This window comes from Aethina tumida, chromosome 7 (genome assembly GCF_024364675.1).
Source record: "Aethina tumida isolate Nest 87 chromosome 7, icAetTumi1.1, whole genome shotgun sequence".
In the NCBI taxonomy this organism is placed as follows: Eukaryota; Metazoa; Arthropoda; class Insecta; order Coleoptera; family Nitidulidae; genus Aethina; species Aethina tumida.
The window spans coordinates 15,467,167-15,492,421 of record NC_065441.1 but is presented as its reverse complement, the minus strand read 5'-3'; the positions used below and the strand labels follow the sequence as shown (position 1 = coordinate 15,492,421).

Here is a 25,255-nt window from a genome sequence, read left to right as displayed (position 1 = left end):
TGTATCAACAACAATGTTGTAGATTCGTAGTTAGTTTCTCATATTCAATTTTAATAATGCGATATAAAAAAGACAAGAAGAAACACTTGTTTACTTCGCGTCTAATATATACAGCAGTAACGTTCCGAATACAAAATGCACATATACACATAAATATTATAATTATAATAAAAATTAAGTAGTATATAATTTAGTAATTCCATTTATTTATTTTTTTTTTTTTTCAAATATCTATATATTTGTATAATATTACGTACAGAATCTCAAACAATTTAAATAAACGTTTTCTTGAAGAACACTCTGATGAGCCACTGGTAGATAAATTTGGCCACCGAGATCCCCTCAACTCCTTTGGACTACATTTTGTTTGGACATTTAAAGAATACCATTTATAGAAACAGATTACAAATCATGGATCATGGATAAGATACAATAACAAATAATGTTCAAATAAACGAAAAACAAGAGTGAGGATCTTTTTGAACAAACCAAAGTGTCATTTTTGAATTCATGTATCCAAATTCTGTTAATGTATGTTATATTATTAATAACTATTGTTATTTTATTCTTTTAATTTTAATCTACATAAAAAAATTAAGAACAAAATTGTCCATAAAATAAAGTTTTTAAAAAATAACTGTGTGTATTATTTCATAACATTTGAAATGTTTTAATATGCACTATTTTATATATCGTAAATACTTGGTTTTGTTATGAAAATAGTTAATTTTTATTTCTTGTATGTAATCTTTTAAATATTTTTAAAATATATCACATTAGCTCAAATACTATTTTAAATCATTTTTAAAAATATTTATTTAGTAAAAAATCAAAATAATATTAATTAAGATTAATTTAATATTTGTTATTTAAATAATCGTTTAAAATATTGTAGTTATCATTACAATTTCAACAAAACACAACAAATATTTTCTGAATAACTAATGTTTACAAAATTAGTTCATAATTTGCCGTGATCCAATCCTTACAACCCTGTTTATAGTGTAGCATGTTGTTTTGTAAAATCGATACCCCTTTTACCATGTCAAAACTTATTCAGATTCAGTTTTTAATTTTTACGCGGACCGAAATAATAGACTGTAACAGAATGTGACGGTCGAGGTCAAGCGCTTCGGAAAGTGGCAGACCACTTATGAACGCGATAGTACATTCAAAAATAGTTACGTTTTAAAATCGAATTACCCTTTTTAAGTTTTTTAGATCATTTTATCATGATGAAGAATGCTCTAGAAAATTGATCTAGTTATACTTATCACATTTGTCTTATAAATTAATATTAATAACAAAGTTTTGCCTTTTCTATTTGAATAAATTATAAGTCAATTTTAGACCCAATTCATTTTTGCTTAACTTTAATCCATCAAAAAAACATATTGATATGCAGGTGATCTTAAAATAGCGATTACAAATTAATTTAGCGAGGCACCTTGAACAAATAATTGTTGTTGTAGTTGTAGCACTCGTTGTTGACGGTCATAATTCAAATACAAACACCACCGAATATTAAACCAAGCCACTGACTCACATATCACCACCCTAACTTTGTGCAAAATGAAAACACGGGGTGAAAACACGTGTGTTCGTGACTCGCCGCTCGCAACGAAACTGAACCTGGTGTATTTACAAAACACACACACACACACACGGTGTTTCTATTTGGACAGGTACTCCCACCTGTACGTACGTTTCCTATAGAATAGTCCGTGCATTTTTCCTGTCTTTTGTTTCGGAAAAATCGGTTTTTAATTTCGGTTTAGTATTCAGTAATGGCGAGCAGCAAAGGGCGACAGCGCAAATTAACATGCAATTATGCTTTTAATACCTTTTAAAAACAGTTCCTTAGGTATAATTGAGATTTTAAGAAAAGAACCTGTTTTTTTTTATTTTTGTAGCGGGGTTATTATAAGATATAACTTTATCTCTTCTACAATATTTATTTTTAATTGCATTTTTATGTTATATGAGTTAAGAATTTTGAGAACTTATTTCTTACATTTTTATAATATATGAATTAAAGATTTTAAGTAAATGTGCAAAATAAATTTCTTATATTTTTTAGTTATTTTACAAAGATTAAGATATAATCTTTATAAGATTAAAATATTTATCTTAATTTTTGTCTTAATTAAAGGAATATTTACAGAAAATTTACTTTGCCACAATTTTATTTTGTTTGTTTTAAGTAATATATACTTTTTAAATTTTTATATTGTATTAATTAGAGATATTGAAAAAAATGTGCTTTATTTTTTTATCTAGATATTTTAAGTATTTCGTAAAGATTAAACATTTTATATAATATATTTATTATACTGAAATATAATTGTTTAGTAAGTAAATAATAAGAAAATATCAAAGAGCAACAATGAAATTTATATAATAAAAAACTAAAATGCAATAAAGTTTTATAATGTGTGTAAAGTTTAGTGTGATGAAATGTCATAACTATGTTCCTTTATGGGGGTATTTTATGTTTTGATGTTTAATAATATTTTAAAGTGGTTTGGTATGCTACCTTATTTACTTAAGCATACTATAATCTATATTTACTCTGTTTATATACACCTTATATGTTTGTATATGTGTGTGATATCTGTATATGAATATAATTAGTTGCTCCTAGTTCCACTAACATTGTCCTCTATTTTCCTGTAGTTTGCCATCAATTTGTTGTAATTAAATAGAAAAAAAGTCATGTTATATACTTAATAAATATTAACTGCGTTAATAACGTCTAAAAATACTTTCCCTTAAATAAATAAAATTGATATATTTGGCAATGAACTTAAATATTCTCAAAAATAATTGTTCTCAGAAAACTATTAATCAAGATAAATCTGTGTAAATATTTCCAGATTGTATGATAATTAGTTTTTTGCCCGGCATAACAAATTAGCCAATTAACTTAAAGCACCATTCATTAAACCACAATTTGTTTTATCATCCAACACTTACTTGATACTTCTTGATGCTATCCAATTGTTCCCTGGTCGGTTCCTGGGGCGTGGACGGCGTGGTGGGCACCGCAACCGCCGCCGCCGCACTGTTATTCGGAATGCGGGCCGGCAATTGCGGGGGCGGCGCCCTGTTAACCAGTCGCCCGTCCTTTTCGATTTTCAGATGATCCCGGGGCGGTGGCACCGGCTTACCGCCCGGAGTGGGCGTCGTCACCAACGAGGGTGTCGCCGGTGGTGGCTGGGGCGTCGTTCCATTTACCCCGGTCTAAAAATTTTTAAAATTAATAATGTTTCACAACGGCAAGTAATGATTAGTTTGTTAGTGTGGCTAGTTATTAATGATTAGTGTGGTACTATGAGAGTGTTAACTTTGTTGTTAATAATATTGTATAGATTTGTATAAAACTCCGATGAAACGTTGCCCATTTTAAAACAGTGCAGCGATATCGTCGTCCAGACGAATAAATTCGATTATTGAAGAGAAAATTGCCTCCTTTTGTACGGCTGAAATTTAAAGGTGGGCGAAAGTGACGTCGGGATAATTGAAATTCGTTTGTATTAGATGTAAAATATCTGAATGCACCGGATCTTTTGTCCGAAACTGTGAAAGGATGAGCCGGATTCGATTTCTTGCCAAAGTCACACGTTGAATTTCAGATTCCATTTCAAATGGAATCCTTTTTATTGAGGAATAGTATTACGCCACTATTTCAATTTTTATATTTGGGAAATATGTCGTATATTCAAAATGGAAATTATTTATGTAAGAAATTTAATAGCACAAGTGTTAATTATTCACGAAATTTATATTTATACATTTTATTGATTGACGAGTGCGTCAAGACCAAAAATAGGATTTATGGGGTTTCACAAAGAATTATATACAAGTTCCACTTTAAATTACGTACAAAATACATAGAAATTTTATTTACAGAAGACGAAATAAGAATGTTGCGCAATATTCAACGATTAAAACCTTTTTTCTGACAGAAATATTTAATAAATCTGAACAATATTAAAACGGAATTTCTTACGATCAAATTCCTCAGACTCGAAGGCACTAAATTAAATTCGATTTATTAATGCAACAACTATCTAATACTACAATAATCTTTTGTTCAATACTACTATACAAAAATATTTTTCTGGTTATTTGTGAGTAGAACATGCTAGAGAAGTTCGTTCAACTACTGGAAGATTTGTCTCCTTTGCTCCCGTGTTTACCTTGACGGGTTTGGGGGAGGGATATTTGGGGGGTGTCTTCTTTCTTTCGACAAAATTGTCGGGCACATCGATGGCACGTTCCTGGTTCTCGTCCCCGAAACTTACGCCCAGAAGACGATCGTATCCCACCTAAATTTCATTTATTAATCAACAATGGTTTTACTTGTTAAAACCGGCACAAAATTTCACAACCAATCAACAAATCAATATATTGATAAAAAGTCGTATCACTGGCGTATCCACCATTATTTGAACTGACGAATGTGATCAATTAAATAGTTAAATCGTAGTTATTTCGTGATAATGTACGTTAATTTTGGTGGCTGTGAGTGTTTTGCATCATCCAGTTGGACTAAGTTTGTGATAGTTACCTGCAGGATTGGTTTTGGGGGCGGGTAACGAGGCGGCGTCTTGTTACGGGCGACGAATGTGTCGGGCACGTCGACCGCCATTTCGCGATGCGGTCCGTTGTCGCCCGCCAACATCATCACCATACTGTAATCCAGACTGTCATCGATCTCGTCCAGCGATCTCTTCACCGGTTCGATTTCGATATCGCCGCCCAGCACCACTATGCTGCTGCCCGACCTCCTGCGAGGCCTGAAACAAAAAAAAATAATGGTTTAATTTACCACACGTTTTGTTTGGATTGTATATTTTACTAATAATATTGATTATTTCTGGAATTTTTTAAAACTTTTTTCAAGAATTAGAAAATTTTGATGTATTAAGATCTTCATATTTTTGATGTTTCTTCTTATGTTTTATTTTCCAAGTTATTAACTGTTTAATCTTAAATCTATATGTATTATCATGAGAAAAATAATATAAAAATCAGGAAATTTTAATTATTGTTGTAAGTCATTTATTGTCTTGTAAAATATATATTTTTTCTTTTTAGAACTTGTTATCCTGTAAAATATATTTTAAAATCTTTAAATCCTTTAATATTCCTTTTAAAAGCTTTTATAAGAAAATTTGATAGAATTAGATCTCCATATTTTCGATGGTTCTTGTTGTTTTTTTGTCTCACAAGTTATTAATTGTTTAATCTTAAAATTTTATATAATTTAGAAAATTATCATAAGAAAAATAATATAAAAAATCAAGAGATTTTAATTAATTTAATTTTATTGTCATGTAAAATATATTTTTTTTAAATCTTTAAATCCTCTAAAATTAATTTCATTATTTTGTATTTTTTTAGAAAATTTTAGTGTTTTTGGATTTTCTTCACAAATATAACTAATATGTAAACTATAATTCATTTTCTTTTTATAAAAATTTAAATCTTCATATTTTTTGTTTCTTGTTGTTTCTTCATCTCCCAAGTTATTATTTATATATTTATATGAATTGTTATATATTTTAGAAGATTATAATGATAAAAATAAACTTTTGATTTTTTTAAATAAATTTTATTAACCAGTAAAATATCTTTTAAAAGCTTTAAAATTCCTTCTATAAGCTTTAGAAAATTTTGATGCAATTACAACTTACCCAAAATTCGGCATTTTAATAGTACCATTTTTGTATCTTATAAAATACTTTACTAGTTGATCAAATTGTTAATAAGTGGCACAAATTTGAGATGATTACAATTTAAATTACAGACAAGTTTTAATGACACAAATTAAAATTGAGATAATCTTAAATGGTTCCATAATTTCCTTAACAATCAATTTTATATATTAACATAAAAGATATTAAAGAATAAGGTAAGTCGAGTCGACCTTAATCACTTAACTTACGTAACCATTAATTTCAGTCATTAAATTATTATTTGTAATGAAGATAAAAACAACTGTTGTTTGTGAACAAATTTCAAAGTTTATATGATCACAAGGAATAATAAATTATGAATAATTACAAGCACATGTTTCTTAGTTCGTATATTTAATATTTTAATTTAAAGTATTAATTTATTTAGATGTGTACATTGTATTGAAATAGATTCATGAGTGAATCGCACGTTAAAAAACTGTTCCATTGTTAAACTGCACCCAAAAAGCTGTGACTTTCTATATGTAAATGAAAGTTCGTCAAGATCTAAATCCTTTAATATCCATAAGCACATTTACAACCAGACTAGAAAATTAATAAATCGACTCGTTAAAATTCAAACTGCCTATTGTCCACCCAAATAACGAATTTACAACGCACGACTAACAAATCGGTTATGGAAATGCTGAAGTGGAAGAAAATCGTAACGGTCTTCTTAAGAGGAATTTGAGGCAATAAAATGGGACTTCCAGGTAGCGTGTTCGCTTTAGTACCTGCACTGGTGCCAGTTGCAACGATTCAATGGGGTGAATCACGGTTCCAAGAAACAATCCTTCTAACTCCATTTTTTTGTTGCTGCACAGCTCAAAAACGTAATTAACCCAACATATACAACAAAGTTTTTAAAGTTAGTCTGGGCAAAGCTCAGTAAATCATTTACACTCGAGTGTAAACAGTCCATTAGCATTCCAAACTTTTTAAACCACTTAAAACAAACTAATTAACGGCCCCATCTCAATTATCAGACGCATTAAATGTTCACTAGTAAAATTTATAGGTGTCACATCGTTATGCGGAAGTAAAATTGTTTATTAAACTGAAAGAAGTGGTTGTTTCTGATATCGACCGGTGAATAAAACCATGTAAAATTGAATAGGTTGCGTTATCTGCGTTGTCATAAACCCGACTTAAAATTCCTTCAGGTGAATTATCTGAATAACTTGCAGGTCAACGGTTTCAATTTACTTTACGTTCTTCTCTCTTTTATTTCATCATCATTAAAAAAAATGGAATTTTTTTTGGTAAACTTCATCAAATTATATTTTTATTGTATTTGATTATTGTTTTGTAACTTGTTTTATATAATTGCCATGTTGTTGAAGATAATAAGCTTCATAATCATTATTAATTATTATAATAATAACGATTACGTTTAGAACCTTGAATTTATTTATATTTTTCATTTTTTTAACATTTATTGTTCGTATTTATTTATGTATTCTTTGGGACATTTCGTAAGAACTCTGTATAAATAAAATTTCTTTCATTTATACAAGAATTTTGAAATGGTGAATAAAATATTTGAATAAAATAAAAGAAAAATAATTCTTAAAATAGATTTTGTCAATTATTTAAAACCATTAATTCACAAAAATATTATTATATAAAATATAAATCTAAGAAATTCATTAAATCGAAAAAGTTTTTGATGAAAATATTAAAAAATTGGAATAAATTTTGTAACAATTATTTTATATTTACGAAAATCACTCCATATTAAAGAATCATAAAAAAATGTGAATTTACATATAAAAATAATAAATAAATAAATTATTTTATTATTATAAAAAGTAACTATTATATAGAATGTTCTGCAAAATATAAGATTGCATATGTCAATTATTTAAAATTGTTAAATTAATGGTATATCCAATGTAATAAATACTAAATACTTTTAATTTTAAACATCATAAATAAATCATTTGAACAATTTTTAAAAATATTTAAAAGAGATTTGAATTTTCATATTAATAAAACAATCAGTGGAAAAAGTAATTGAATTTTGCAATATCCAGTTATAACAAATATTACATATCTTTTTTATAAAAATTTGAAATATATTTAACAATTATTTCAACATTTATAAAACTAATTAATATTTAATAAGGGATTCTAACAAATCCAACAAAGTGAAAATGAAAATATGTTAAATTAAAAGAAAATATTCAATAAAATAAATTGTTAAACAATCATTAAATGGCCAACGTTATTGAGAATATCATAAAACAAACAGAATTTTGAAATATTCACGTATATAATAAATATTAAAAATTTTTTATGAAAATTCGAAATATATTTCACAATTATTTAAACATTTATAAAAATAATTTATATTTAATAAGGCATTCTAATAAATAAGATTAACAAAATGTGAATTTTCATATAAAAAAATAATGTTGTAGAAGTGAATATAAAATATTTTAAATAAAAAGTGAAATATTTTATAAAATAATATTTTGAAAAATCATTAAATAAAAAAATACTGAACATAGCAAAATTATGATTTCCTAATGTTATATATATATATATATATATATATATACAAAATTATTTTTTTATATGAAAATTTACATTATGTTAACTTTATTTATTAAAATGCCTTATTATATATAAATGATTTTTATAAATGTTAAAATAATTTTTAAATATATTTCGAATTTTTATAACAAAAAATATTTAATATTTATTATAACTGTCCAAATTTATGTTTCTTTAATAATATTTTAATAATGTTTTCTATTAAATGTTTTTTTAAAATTTTATTTTAATATTTTACTTAATATTAAGTACTACAAAATTATTTTTTTCATATAAAAACTCAAATTTTGATAACTTTATTCAATAAAATAAATAAAAATTATTTTTAAAAATGTTTAAATCATTGTTAAATATATTTCAACCTTTTAAAACAAAAATTTTCAATATTTACTATATATGTGGATATTCCAAAATTCTGTTTGTTATAAAAATATATATTTTATATATTATATAAAATATATTAATTAAAAAGATGACAAAAATTTGACTTTTTATGCCAAAAAAATAACAAATAATTTTGAAATAAACAAATACAATATTTCCAAATTTTCCTGACTAAAAATAAGTATTCTACAAAAAGGAAATATTTTAAAAAAATGAATTCAAAAATTGAAAAAATAATCCTACAACATATATAACTTTTATAAAAAAATACAACATATTTAATAAAATTTTATCAATAACAAAGAATTACACCCGCGTACAAACTCACCAATTAAAATGTAAAATCCTCATCTCATCAACCCCTTTTCAGCTTTCCATGTGTAAACAAAGATATACGGGTAATCCAAAAAAACAATAAGTCGGGAAAAAAATCGCACAGTCACACAGTCACAAACTAATAAATCGAACGCACTTTACAACCATCACAACGTACCGGCAAATACTAAACACAAACGAGAAACCGAACCGGAGAGTGCGGAGAACAAAACGCAGGGAACAAGTGGGTGTCGGGGGCAGGTAACACGAACAAGAAGACAATTTCGATAACGAGCCGGACGTTTTGGCCGCCGCGACGTGCCTACCTCGCTCCTCTATACTTATTTCTGAAATCGGTCAGATGTAAACTCGAGGCATTCCAAAGGCGCACCTGAAGAACCGACTGGTCCAACGCGAAGAAACGTGAAACGAAAACCGTCCGTTTGGACGTTGTCGGAGTTCTCGAATCTCTCGATTCGGTTTTTCCTCTCTCTTTTTTACGTTGTCCCGGGGATTGTGGATGCGTTTCTTTTTTTTTTCGGTTATTTCGTTCGTTGTTCCGTTGACGCAGGTCAAGGACCAATCTGGGTTTTGACGATTATCAATTGGCTTGCTGACGTTCAACTGTTTATTGTTATTAATAACATTATGTTTCTCAAGTTTCGACAGATTTTAATTTTTATTGTTTTCAAAAATTTCCAGATACTGCATCTTGTCTTCATTTTTAACAGATTGATTAATGTTTGATAACCCATTGGTATATTTAGATTTTCAAAAATTCGATTCAGATTTTTCAACGCCTCAACAAAAAATAAATTATTTTCTTCCAAAAAACTACAAAATTAAAGAAATGTAAAGAAATTAAAGTATTTTTTTTTATTTTTTTCTGCCTTTCAATTAATTAACATTAATTATTATTAATAGGTAACTTTTACAAGTTTCAGAAAATTTTGATTTTTGTAAATCTCTCAATTTTTGATATTTCTGATTGAAATGTTTCAATTTTTAAGTTAATAATTATGTAGATATTTTGAAACAGCTTTTTATTATCATATAAAACATTTATTTTATTTTTATTGCCTTTAATTTCCTTTAAATTATTTTTTATTAATATGTAAATCCAGAAAACTTTGATGTTTCTATTTCTTCAAATTTTCGATACCTTTGGTTGACATTTCCCAGTTTCTAAGTTAATAATTGTGCAAACTTAGAGCTGTTTAGAGATTGAAAAAAAAAAACCTCAAATATAAATAAGAACTTAAATTAGATTTTTATTAATATATAAAATATTTATTTTATTTTTACTGCTTTAAATTCTCTTTTAAAAACTTTGTGTTTGTAAATCTTTGAATGTTCTATATTTTTGGTTGGTTTCTAAGGTAATATATGTGTAAACTTAAATACATCTATAGTTTAAATAATTTTCTAGAAAAAAATTCAAAATTCAAGAAATTTTATTTTTTTTTATTTGAAAGATGTTTTAATCATGTTTCTTATTGTATTTAAATTCTATAGAATGATTTTTATAAACAGACACCCTTTTACATAGTTCAAAAAATTTTGGTGTTTGTAAATTTTTAAATTAGATATTATTCGTTGAAATGTTGCAATTTCTAAGTTAATCAACCTTAAATTTATCTGTAGTTTAATGAATCTTCTTCCATAAAAACTTTTTGGAATCAGCTTTTTATTAAAATATAAAGCATTTATTTCAATTTTAATTATTATCTTTAAATTCTATAAAGTAAATTTTTATTAACAGGTCTTTTAATTGTTGAAGTTGTTTTTTTATTATTAAATAAAATATTCATATTTTTTTGTCTAAATTCTATGATGAGATATTCTTTCAAACCTTTCAAAACACGAGTAACTTTAATTATATTTTTTTGGAAGCAGTTTTTTATTATTATATGGAACATATATTATATTTTTTACTGTCAATGAATCTTTATTATTTTTACAAACTTCAGAAAACTTTGGTGTCTGTAAATCTTCAAATTTTTGATATTTATTTTTAAAAATGTTCAATTTCTAAGTTAATAATTGTGTATACTTAAATCTATTTATAGTTTAATTAATCTTCTTGTAAAAAGCTCCAAAATTCAAGATATTTGACCTAATTTTTTTTGGCAATAGCTTTTTATTATCAAATAGGGTGTTTATTTTATTTTTTAAAGTCACTGAATTCTATAAAATAAAAGTTTACAACAGGATCCGTTTACAAATGTTGGTGTCCTTTAAATTTTTGATATTTTTCATTGAAATTATTCAATTTCTAAGTTAATATTGTATACTTAAATCTATCTTCTTGTAAAAAAAAATTCAAGACATTTTAATTGATTTTTGTTTTTGAAGCACCTTCTTATTATTATATAGAACATTTATTTTGTTTGTTTCTGTCATTAAATTCTATAAATGAATGGTTAATAACTGGTAAATCTACAAATTTTCGATATTTTTCTTTGAATTTTTTCAATTTTTATTTTAATAATTGTGTATCTAAATCTATCTATAGTTTAATTAATGTTCTTGCAAAAAACTCCAAAATTAAAGAAATTTTAATTGTTTATCTTCTTGGAAGCTGCTTTTTTATCATATGGAGCATTTATTCATATAGAAAATTTTATTTATTTATTTATTAACTAGTATTTTATTACCATATTTAAATTATTTATTATTATATTTAATATTTTTTAAATTATTTTGTATTAATAAGTATTAATTTCACAAACTTCAGAAAATTTGTTTATATATTTTCTATGTTTTTTCGAATCTTTTAGTTATAAAACTATTTTTTAATATCTATAATAATTTCTGAATTAATAACTGTACAAAATTAAAACTACATATAGTTTAAATGACCATTAATTTAAAAAATTCAAAAAATTGTAAACAGAACAATAAATATAAAATAAAAAATTATTTTTAAATTAATTCGAAAGTTTAAAATATTATATATGATTATTTAACATACTTTAATAATTCATATTTTGCAATTAATAAATTCTTTAATATCTAGATTGATTTTGAAATAAATGCAGCAAAAAAAAATAATACAGCTTTAGAAAGCGTAAAATTAGAAGTTATTAAAAATATCAGAAATTTAAGCTTATACTTTGAGGATTAAAAAATCTGATTTTTTGACTGTGTTGTCGGTAGAAAGACGAAAGTGAAAGGGTGGGGCCAAAGATGATTCAATGGTTTTAGTATGCGGTACGCGCGTTTCCTAAAGTCGAAAATTATGAAAAAATGCACCGGATACGATCTCTTTCTTGTTCCCTCTTCCTTTCCTACCCCCACACCCGGTTTGAAAAACTACCTGCTTTGTACACATTCAAACAGGTACCCCGAAACTTACCTGGGCGCATAAAAACGATTTTTACGTACTCTTCCCGTCGATTATATTGACATTGACTTTGAATTACGTATGTTGATCCGACGCCCAAATCGCCCCCCATTATATAACCGCGGATTCCTTTGTGGAAGGCGAAATCGTTAGCAAATAAGTTATGCAATCGTTTCGAACGTTTGTGGAATTACAATTTCGACCAAGGATAAATTAAATCGTGTGTACATAATCCACACGACGGCAACTTCCACGTTAATTAATCGGTGTTACATTTTTACTTTAGTTTATCCGCACCAAACTTCAATCAAAGGTTAAACGTAATTAATTAAGTTCAATCGATCATTGTGAACAGGTGGTGCAATGAATTATAAACGCACGAGTAGGGCTGGAAGTTCGGGGAAGTTATAATGTTGAATTTCACATTGAATTACCCCAATTCCGCTCTCGCAATCTATAATTATCGCACCAGTGAAACCTTTTGTCTTCGATAATCCGGTTATTGACTAACCGACGAGCAAATCCAGGTGAGTGTTACGTCCATTTTCGCCGTACAATTAGGACGAAAACAAAAATAATAACAAACCGCTGGATGCGAAAAGTAAAAATCGTCTGGAAGGATGCAGTCAATTAAAGAATTAGTTGAAGTGTGAAGTGACATCCGTTTGAAAGAAAGGACAAGTCGCTCATTACTATTTTAATTGTGGGAAAATCTGGGCAAAAAATAATTTATTCCACCATTGTTTATTTACAAGCCAGATTCTCTAAATAATAACTCAACTCAGCCACATGGCTTTCGTCTCGACGTCACGAAACTAATATCCACGTTTCAATTTTAAGGGTGGGTATTGGATTACGTAATTGTGCACCATAAAAATTACCCGGAGAGTCTGTTTCTTTGAAAACGCGGTCTGAAAAGGCGCATTTCGACGTGGATGCAGAGGTAGTCTTATCTTTGCACTTGTATACGACTCAAGTGGTCTAATCGTGAGTGCTTAAGTGGCCTCTGCTCCACTTTCGACCTTATCGACTCGAAACTCCAATCTTACCCTGTTCCCATTCCGTTTTTGTTCGGTTTGAAACCAACAAAAGTTGAATATTTAATAAAATAACATTGTAATATATAAGCGTGGTAAAAGTGGTTTGGTATTTCATCGACCGTCCATTAACTAGATTTATAATAAATCGTTTTCTAAAAAAGAACATTTCGAACATACTTTCACATACCGGCGATGCATGCGTAATGCCAGTAATTGCAAACGATTATTACATACTCTCCACACACTTTGCAACTGCTCTTCTTTTTCTGCACTTTGAGCAATTACCTATGAAATGTGAGCTGAAACGCTGTTATTACTGCTTGATTTATTTTCGATTTTGTACATTACAAACATTGTCTTTTCAATTTTGTATATAATCTGTTTCCATTTTATAGTTTAATAAACGTAGTCAATTTTACAAGTAATTGTTTGTACAGTGTATATCATGTTTCTAGCTGGAAACAAGTATCTTTAAAACAATTTTGCAAATATTGGTTTTGTACCTTTTAATTTGATTCAATTTAAATTTACTTTATGTGCTGAAACTTTCAATCAAATCAGGAAAAACATTTTAACGTATTTATTAATTGGATGTTACAATCCGTTTTATTACAAACACAATTTTTATTGAAATTTGATTGGAAACGTAATGTTAATTGTTTAAGTAACAATAGAATTCAGAATTTTATCTTTTCTTGTTGAAATAGAAATTTGAATTAAATTGTAAATCACATCATAAAAACATTTTTTTGAATAAGTTTCTGTGAGATGAAATGGTTGTTTATCAGAATTGATTTAAAAATGTATAAGTTATGAATACATAAGTAAAAAAGCAAAATTTCAGCCATTTTTTGGTTGTTTCGTTTTGATTTTGATTGATATTGTGCCGAAGAAAAACTATTTTTGGTTAGATTTCATTATTTATTGTTGAAAAATTAGTTGAAAAATGTGAAAGTCATAAACACATAAGTAAAAACTTAAAATTTCAGCCATTTTTTGGTTGTTTTGCTTTGATTCATAAAGAAATTTTACTTCAGTAGTATATTGAGTCAAAGAAAAGCTATCTTTGATTAGATTTCATTATTTGTTGTTGTCTAAATTATTGCAAGTAAAATAAATGTTTGTTTATTAAATTTAGTTTAAAAATGTAGAAGTCATAAACACAAAAACCCAAAATTTCAGCCATTTTTTGGTTATCTTGTCATTATTTGCAAAAAAAAATTAATTCCAACAGTATACCAAACCAAAGAAAAACTCTTTTTGAATAGACTTAATTTCTTGGTGTTGGAATCTAATTTATTACAAGTAAAATAAATGGTTGTTTATCAAAATTGGTTTAAAAATTTTGAAATCATAAATATACAATTAAACATCCAAAATTACAGCCATTTTTTGGTTGTCTTATCTTTATAAGCTAAAGTCTAATTTATGAAAAATAAAATAATTGGCTTAAAATTGATTTAAAAATGTAGAAGTTATAAACACATAAGAAAAAATGCAAAGTTTCAGCAATTTTTTGGTTGTCTCGCCTTAATTTTTAAAGAAATTTAATTTCAGCAGTATATTAAGCCAAAGAGAAACTATTTTTGGTTGGATTTCGACACTAAGTTGAAGTCTAATTTATGAAAAATAAAATAAATGGCTTAAAATTGATTTAAAAATGTAGAAGTTATAAAGACATAAGTAAAAGTGAAAAGTATCAGCAATTTTTTGGTTGTCTCATCTTAATTTTTAAAGAAATCTAATTTTAACAGTATATTATACCAAAGAGAAACTATTTTTGGTTGGATTTCGACACTAAGTTGAAGTCTAATTTATGAAAAATAAAATAAATGGCTTAAAATTGATTTAAAAATGTAGAAGTTATAAAGACATAAGTAAAAGTGAAAAGTATCAGCAATTTTTTGGTTGTCTCATCTTAATTTTTAAAGAAATCTAATTTTAACAGTATATTATACCAAAGAGAAACTATTTTTGGTTGGATTTCGTCACTAAGTTGAAGTCTAATTTATGAAAAATAAAATAAATGGCTTAAAATTGATTTAAAAATGTAGAAGTTATAAAGACATAAGTATTGCTAAATAAATTTAATTTCAACAGTATATTAAGCCAGCGAAAAACACTTTTGGGTGGAATTCTTTATTGCGTGTTGAAATTAGTTTTAGTTACTTTTTTTCGGCTTATCTTTATTACTAAATAAATTTAGTCTCAAAAGTAGTTATAGTATGAAAAAAAAAATATTTGCATGTATTTCTTTGAGGGACGTGAAAGCTTGATTTATTAAAAGCGTAACAAAATTAGATTAAAAATATAGAAAAAAGAAATACATTAGCTAAACATTTTGATTAAAAAAGTAGAAATTTAATGTTTCATCTTTTTATCTTTACATACTTTACAAATTTAGAAATTTAATGTTTCATCTTTTTATCTTTACATATTATTAAATAAATATATTAGAATTACTTTAGCTATTTTTAATCAGCCTTAAAATATATTTTGATAATGTTTATTCAAAATGTACCTTGTTTCTAGTTGTAAAGACATATTTGAAAAGAATTCTAGATAAGATGTGTCAAAGACGTGAAATTTCAGGGAACAACAATGTTTGGTCAACGTCTCGACAAAAATCGTCTACTAAACTACTAAACAAACCGTCAGGTAGACGCACTGAATAGTTTCTCAGTGCCACACCTGTCCATCCATATGCATTTCATCTTGTGCATACAATGGTAAAACCCAATACAAAAAAATGCGACCGTGAGAAGTTTTTTCGCTCGTTTTCCAAAGCGAATTCTTTGTAAAGCGCGAAAATCCACCGGATCGCAACGAAAAACCGCCGATAGCTACCTGTTCTCGGCGTCGACGGCCAATTTATTGTTGTTGCTCTCGACGATGGCGGTGGTCTTGAGCTTATTGTCCTCCGCCCCGATGAGCAATTCGGTCCTGCCGTTCTGGAAGGGAGACGAGGCCCGTCTGTCGCCGAGCTTCCGCACCTCCAGACTCTGGTTCTGGGCGTCGGTCTGGCCCTCGAGATGATGGCCGTTGGGCAAGACCGGCAACGGTTTCGGTGTGACGACCACGTCCTTGTTGACGGCCACGACGGTCGTGGTGGTGGATAGGACGCCGCCCGCGCCGCCCGTCACCAAACCACCTGCGCCCGCTTTGCTGTTTCCTGTGGATGAGGGCTTCGAACTTTCGGTGGCGGTCAACGATGTCACGTAAATCGGGGAGTTGCTGATGAAGCCGTTCAAGTCCTCGCTGCTTGCCGAGCTCTGCTGGTTCAGCTACAACAGATTAATGATGTGACAGGTTGTGCGAAACGTCGACGGACAAGCGAACTATAAACTTACATAAATTTTCATCATATTCCGACATTTCGTCAAGCGCAAAAACGAAAATTCTAGTTTTAATCTCACAGTTATCAACATAAACAATAACTTTTTGATTGTGATTATTTAATTTCATAATTAAAGTTTATAAAAAACACCCATATAGTATATTATTTTGAATGGATTCTTTGGGTCTAATCCACTTGATGGATTCAAGTCGGTACTCGGCTGTAATATATAATAATGAAACCTATAGAATGGAGTATCTGGTAATTTTCGATTGGATAAAAGATAAGAGTGAACGGGAGTCGAGTTAGTAATTTTAGATACGACTACATACAAGTGCACAATGAACCAGATACTCGTCGTTCGTTACAGTTTTCCCACGTTTCCCACAGTTAACTGTTAACTGAGTATTTTTATGTTGTTTTATTTCTTATTACTAAAGTGATACTTATTATAAATGGGTATTTTTAATTATCAACTTTTTGTTTTAATAAAGTGATAACACTAGTTTACAATTTTAAATTAAATTGGTCACTGTATTTGAAAATAAAGGCAAAAGTTTTCGAGATATAATTAGACTTCATTTGTCAAGGTTTGTTTTTAAATATAGAAGATATATATTGTTAACAAAATGCATTGCAATTTTTGGGAGGCATGTCTTTATTAATGAAGAATTTCATGAGTTTTGAAGACATTGACTCATAATTTTACCATTTTGTATTAAGTTAACTTTTGACTTGATTTTTCGATTCAATGCTGACTTCGAAACGGAATTGGTACTTGAAATCATTGTAAACTAGTGGAGCATATTTCAGAATTTTTGCATAGGATAAGTTTTTTAATCGGGAACGTGGTGCTTCCTAGTGTAAAAATAATTGGCAGAATGTACCTGTTGTGATAGTTTTGTCATGTCGACGGGCGTGATGCGCTTGAGCGCTGAGAGACGCTCGAGACGCTCTCGAGCCTGCTGCTCCACCGCAATGACGAAAGCATCTTGTACGTTGCTTGAACACAGGTCTAAGTCCACCGCTGCAACAATCAAATAAACCAATGTCATTAAAAAATACGCAAAATATTCCCTTGATTTTAATTTTTATAAAAAAAAATTGTTGGAATTTATGTACCTACTAAATAAATTACTTCAATTTTGCCGTAAATGAGTATTAAAACAGACTTAATGAAGTAATAAAATTGTGAGTGCATAAATGAATAATCAAAACTTTTAAAAGAGATATAAATTAGTTGCGAAAAGGGTCGCCAGAAATCGTTGGGAAGTACCCAAAGCTTTTCGTCCGCCTTATATATAGGCAACCACGAATACATTATCTGTAATTTTGTTTCCCGCAAATTCGTTTCAAATTAATCGATACACAGCCTATTTTCAAGTTGGGCTTATTTTTTAATTATATTATTAGTTTATATAATTTATATATATTTAGTTAGTAAATTTAATTAAGTCTACATACTTGTTTTAACAAAACTATTGAGATTAAATTTTTATTTAACCAACAATAAATAATATATTACTTAGTTAATAAAAATCGAAATTTCAGAAAGCGAGGTACAAATACGAAAACGCTAAGTCGTAGTGTGTGATATATTCGCTTGTATATATGAAAAATAAAATAAAATCAACGAAGGAGAACGTTTAGAAAACGTGATCCAATAAAATCGGCTCATAAAAGTGGTAGAAACAACATCTTGAAATGGCATTTAAAATCAATCCTGAAATCGACGTTCACGTTTTCTCACACACTTTCAGCTTCGGGATTCAGTTTTAATAAACGCTCAAACACTTTTTATTCCTTGACCTGGTGTTTTAATATTTTAACGACAACAGCTGTATAAAAATTTTATTAACACCAAGAACAAAAAGTAAGATAAGAAAAATGACAAAAGTGCAGCAAAGGAACGGGCAAATTAACGATTCAGACCGGGAGTCACTTTCCTATTACGTGAGTCAATGTTTCAGCGGAATTTCAAATGGTGAAACCAAAAAGAAATTCGCCAAACGTACGCACTTGAATACTAATTCGTGACAAATCGTCCAAGCACATGAACCGATAAATATAACGCTCATTCTAATGATGCACGTCGATTTTTACCCATCTTGCCTGTTACAAAATTGATTTGCGATAACGAGAGGCGGCCTCCACTGTTTAATTAACAAAGTCCGCGGCGTTTTGTTCGCCTTAAATATAGAACGGGGATCGATACATGTTCGAACATGCACAAAACAGTAGGAAGACGTCAAAACGATAAGTTTCATCACCAGTTTTCGAGAAACGGAACGGCATTCATGTCGCCTCTATTTATAATGTTATCGAATGGCATTTTATTATGCGGCACGTTTCGAAATGCAACCGGTTTTGTACTCTATTTTCGGAATTGAGTTTAATTGAAAATTCAAGCCGGGGAATTTTCTTCGACGAAACCGGGAGTGTCTGAACAATAAGCGTTTCGACCTTGATCGTCGCAAAACAATTTCCAATTTGCATAAATTAATGCAACACGGTTTGTTATTAACCGAAAGAGATTTCGATCCCCCCCCGAATTCCGATGCGAAAACATCATCGGGACGTCGATGCAATCTCGTTTTCTCGGTAAAAATGTTGCAAACAATTAACGACTGAGATATGAATGAGCATGGGAAAATGCGGCGAGGGAAAATCCATAAAGGAAAATTCTAAATTGGCACGGTGGATGCGCCCGAGTTTCGGCATCCAACGGATCCACATCAATTCGTTTCATTCATATTAAACGTCGCGGCAAAACATTAACTGTCCCTTTTTTTCACCCTTGTTCTTTTATTCTCACCAATAACGCTAGTTATTACGTTTTAGTACTTTAGTGACTATGAGTAACTGAAGGTGAAAAACGTTATATTTTCATCTCCTTTTACATATTTTGTAATGTTCAAGTGTTAAAAATCCAAGAAAATTCACAAAAAAATAATCTTTTTCACTTTTTTCTCATTCATTTTCATTAATACTACATTTAAAATAAATTTTAGATTGTAATAAACAAAAAAATACACGTGATTGTCAACAGGACCATTTATAAAATTAAACTTATCTAAATAATAATTTTAAACAAGTATTAAAAAACAATCGTTTAGACTCTATAATTTAGCAGAAAAATATAACATTATAATTGATTGATCATTTAATTGGAAAAACCCTTAGTAAAATGTACTTCAGAATTTAAGATATTGTGATCATGTCAACACCATAAACTATATTGTAGGAGTTTCCGACATTATTCTAATCAATCGATAATTGGTCTTGTTGCCGACAGGGAATGTCATTCGGCTATAAGACAGGTATCATCAGAAAGGAAAAACCTCGAGTAGTTTACCTGAAGCAAGAGAAAATCAACGTATCCATGATTGTGCTAAATACTTTGTTCGAATTATCAAGTAAAAATTACATATATACGCCATTGCAAACCAGTGATATATATGACATATAGTATGATACTCTTTATCCATGAATTAGGTCTCAAAACGAGTCATCCCTTCTGAACAGACCAATAAGAAACATGTTATCCTGCGATTACGTGCTTATCACTCAATAACATTGTTTATGTTTCTCGGTACCTAGTTTGAATAGAGTATAGTATCTACTCTTACTACCCTCGTACTGTAACTGAAACTATTTCAAATAAACTTTATTTTGATTATACATTTTTTACTTCTAGCGACTTCTATTTATGGTCCAAAATAACCACTATTTTATTAACTAAAAAGTGTAACTAGTATGCTGCACTTCATTTTTTATTTAAGGTTGTTGTGCAGTATTTTCTAGGGAATAAGAGAGAAGATAAATTTGATAAAAATTTAATACAAAACTACCACGATATGTTACATCCTTAAAAACACATTTCCTGAACAGTTATATCACAAAATAGAGAAACTGAGAGATTAGTAGTATGTTTATTTCAGTAAAATTACTGTATTTATCGTATGCATGGTGCCAGAGCATGTCTATGAACTGAAAATGTTTCTAAAAGAGCCGTCCATTAAATCAATGAAAGGTAGACTTTTTTAATCCATTTCCTATGATTATTTATATTTGAATGTTTGAATAGAGTATAGTATCTACTCTCACTACCCTCGTACTGTAACTGAAACTAATTCAAATAAAACTTTATTTTGATTATACATTTTTTTATTTCTAACGATTTTATTTATGGTACAAAAAATAACTACTATTTTATTAACTAAATAGAGTAACTAGTATGCTGCACTTCCTTCATTTTTTATTTAAGGTTGTTGTGCAGTGTTCTCTAGGGAGCAAGAGAGAATATAAATTTGATAAAAATTTAATACAAAACTACCATGTTATGTTATGTTCTTAAAAATACATTTCCTGAACAGTTATACCACAAAATAGGGAAACTAAGAGAGTAGTAGTATATCTATTTCAGTAAATGACGAATGCATGGTGCCGGTGCATATCATGAACTTAAAATATTTCTAAAAGAGTCGTCCATTAAATCAATGAAAGGTAGATTTTTTTAATCCATTTCTTACGGTTTGAATGTTTGAATAGAGTATAGATCTACTCTTACTACCTTCGTACTGTAACTGAAACTAATTCAAATAAATCTTTATATTGATTATACATTTTTTATATCTAACGACTTTTATTTATGGTACAGAATAACCATTATTTTTTAATTAAAAAGAGTTACCAGTATACTGCATTTTCTTCATTTTTTATTTAAGTTTGTTGTGCAGTGTTTTCTAGGGAACAAGAAAGAAGATAAATTTGATAAAAGTTTAATACAAAACTACCATGATATGTTATGTCCTTAAAAATACATTTCCTGAACAGTTATAGCACAAAATAGGGAAACTGAGAGAGTAGTATAATAGTATATCTATTTCAGTAAAATGACTGTATTTATGGTATGCATGGTGCCAGAGCATGTCTATGCAGTTAAAATGTTTCTAAAAGAGCCATCCATTAAATCAAGGAAAGGTAGACTTGTTTAATCCATTTCTTATGATTTATATTCAAAGTCTTCAAAACCAAACCCAAAATCAAAGTGCACATGTACTCCAATATACTTAATTATAATTTTCTAGGGTAAATTTTGTCAAACCATTAACGTTTTCGAATTCCACGTCCGATGACACAATTTTTATAGTACATAATCCGTTGTACATCAACAGTTTCAGACACTGGTGGCTCGTCCAAGATGAGGAGCGTATTAATTAAAGAATTAATCACGTTTCTTGTCGATTAAATCGTCCGTCGGATGGAAATTGATTTTATGAAAGTCTTGTTTACGTCGGTGTGCTTTTTCCGCGTTCAGAATTCGTCGGTCAGCGAACTCGGTTGTGATTTTTTTTCGACGTGGCCCCGCAGAGACGAAAACCGGCCGCGATTTTGGGTTAGACTCCGCATACGACTTTTGGCCAGCTATGTTTTTGAGTCCTACGCGTTTACATCTTTATTCCTGGCTGTTGGCTTGGTTACTCGCGTCTAAATTGTTCTTGGTTATTGTCGATTTAAGATTTTGCACGGTTTTTTTGGAAGGTAATGATGTTTTTGGATTTGGATAATCGATTTGAAACACCTAGCTAATTAGATGGTCGCTGTTAGAACACATTTTTGTAATTATCATCAAGAAAATATTTCTAATATTCCAATTGTAAAGACTAATAAAACTGATAATGGTGTTAATAGTCACCAAAATTACTAGTTTGACTTATCCTTCGATTGTGTGACTCACCAGTAACAAGAAAAATGCAGCCAGTTAATTTTATGCGCATTGTTCGAAGGTAAAATTAGTTTAAACATAGTTTCATTTATTTTAAAACTTGTGTTTTTATTATGCACGCGATAAATTTTATGCTGTTCATGTAACGTTCGGCCTTGAAACAATTTTATTATTTATTATTAATTATTTACCAGGGTTTATAAGGACACCACACTAATTGAATTATAATCTTTGTATAAAATTATGTGCACTCCGACAGAATTAATACAACCAGGCATTTCTCAAACAAATTATAAAAGTGTAAATTTTGGCATGACATAACAGATACGCATAATATATAATTAAAAGGTTTGTAAAAGAGACTTGATGGTATTGTTGCGGAGTGAAATGGTCGGATGGAAGGCAGGCGAAGAAACGGCGGGCAAAAGCGTGGAAGCTGGGCTCGGTCGCGGCGGTATTCCATCCGGTTCGCCTTGACTCCCAGAGTTCATCTCGCACACAAACCACTACTGACTATTTCCAATTTTCACTCTCCGCATTCTCTATTTCTATTCTTTGCGTTCTGTCTTCACATGTTTATGTTAATTGTTAATAATCATGCAAATACATAATAGAAGTTGAACTTTTCAGTTACTTTTTTTCTTTTAATCCATTAATATTACATTCGAAAGAGATTTGTAGTTGTAAAAGAGTAAAAAACTGGTTGGCCTATTCCATTTCAAATCTACTGGTCCATTCCAGTCATGATTTAATGTTTTGATGGATTGGACGTTTTTAAAAATTAAATAGTTTTTCTACTTTTTTTCTTAAAAGCTATTTTAAAAAAGATTTTTCATCACTAATTTACTATAAATTGGATCATAATTTTCTATTTAATAGTAAATTTTCCTGAAATAAGTATCCCAAACTGTGTTCTTTTTCAATAAAAATTTTTGTTAGTTGTGTTCTTCTTTGTTTTATACCGCTTTAGTACCCCATAAAATGACAATGATATTAAAAACGAATTACATCTTAAATAATTACTATAAAAGTGTTTAAACTAAAGGCGATTCGCATGAAATATCCCCACTATCTATGGCGTTTTACGTTCGACATATCTAAGAAGTTTCTGGAAAACAACAAAGTTAAATTATATTTGAAATTATTAACTAGGAAATGGATACTAAATGTTTATAAATTTCTTATTAAATTATATAAAAAACATTGTTGTTACACTTTTAATAAAAAACTTATTAACATTTCAAGTTCACCTAGTTTGGCCTAGTTTTTTTAAAGTAATATGTTGAGACATTATAAAAAATGGAATATTTTATACAGTGTTTCAAAAATGTCAATCTTATGTGACTAACTACATAACAAAATAGCTATTTTGGATTAATTGAAAATTTATATATGTTCTGAATTGTACATTACAGTATCATTTTATGGGAAACGTAGTTTTTACTTTAAAGAAATATAACTCAGAAAAGAAGAGTTGAATATACTTTACTTTTTATATTGGGTCTTGCGTACTAAATTATACATTACAGAATCATTTTATGGGAAACAGTTTTTACTTTACAGAAATATGACTCAAAAAAGAAGAATTGGATGTACTTTACTTCTTGTATTGAGTGTTAGGTACATCCTTGCACATTATAGGATAACTTTATGGGAAATACACTTCTTCTTTAAAGAAATATAGCTAAAAAAAGATGAATTGAGTATACTTCATTTTTTATATCAAGTATTATATACTAAATTGTACATTATAGGATTATTTTACGTAAAACTGAGCTTTTACCTTAAAGAAATATAACTCGAAAAAGAAGAATTGGATGTACTTTACTTCTTGTAATGAGTGTTAGGTACAGCCTTACACATTATAGGATAACTTTATGGGAAATACACTTTTTTCTTTAAAGAAATATATAGCTAGAAAAAGAAGAATTGAGTATATATCATTTTTCATATTAAGTCTTATGTACTAAATTATACATTACAGAATCATTTTGTGGAAAATATGAATCAAAAAAGAAGAATTGGAATTGGTACTTTACTTTTTATATTGTGTGTTATGTACAACAATGCACTTTATGGAATCACTTATATGGGAAACACTTTTTTCTTTAAAGAAATATAACTAGGAAAAGAAGAATTCTTCTTCTTGAGTGTAATTCATTTATATCGAATGTTTTGTAAGGAATTGTACATTAAAATATCATTTTATAGGAAACACCGTTTTTACTTTTAAATAAATATAACTCAAAAAAGAAGAATTTACTTTTTTATTGAGTGTGTTGATTAACAGGATTATCTATTATCTATAATACAAAATCACCACCAAACAGGTTTAGTTGATTTGAAATTGATTAGGTGTTTTTAATTAATGAAATATTCTCATTGTTAGTCAGCAACAAAAACCTCTGAACTTTAAAATCTTCAAAATAATAAAAGTGACGTTCGGTTTTTCCATGGTAAAAGTTGAATGATTCAGACCGTGGTAATTTTATGCGAGTGCAAGAGACAATGGTGTATGGAAATTGTTGTATGCAAATGGAGTGGATCATTAGTCGAGAAAATGCTAATTGCACTCGAATCTTCGCGCCCGAACTAAAAATTAAAATCGTTTTTATTGCCTCATTGTGTGTGAATTTATTTTTGTTAAATGTTACGTTTGTAAATTTTACGAAATTGGGTCATGGCATTAATATCATAACGTTATAAATCCAGATTTAATGAACGTTAAGCTTTTATTATCAGATTGTTGTATAACTAATTTTTCCTATGTGTGTTTATTTTTTTTGTACGAGTAAAAATTTA

General features: G+C 28.7%; 1 protein-coding gene across 4 annotated transcripts in view; it reads right to left on the bottom strand.

Annotated features, from left to right (window-relative positions):
• LOC109598187 (protein PALS1) overlaps positions 1-25,255 on the bottom strand; it is a 44,944-nt gene that overhangs the window by 10,660 nt on the left and 9,029 nt on the right. For 2 of the 4 annotated variants that reach the window (XM_020014038.2, XM_049970084.1), the window contains 5 exons: positions 17,613-17,752; positions 16,236-16,672; positions 4,574-4,802; positions 4,203-4,331; positions 2,977-3,243 (listed from right to left, as the gene is read on the bottom strand). In XM_020014038.2, the coding sequence (XP_019869597.2) occupies positions 2,977-3,243; positions 4,203-4,331; positions 4,574-4,802; positions 16,236-16,672; positions 17,613-17,752 (1,202 nt within the window). The remainder of the gene's footprint in view (positions 1-2,976; positions 3,244-4,202; positions 4,332-4,573; positions 4,803-16,235; positions 16,673-17,612; positions 17,753-25,255) is intronic. The other 2 variants (XM_049970082.1, XM_049970083.1) reach the window with 2 other exon arrangements.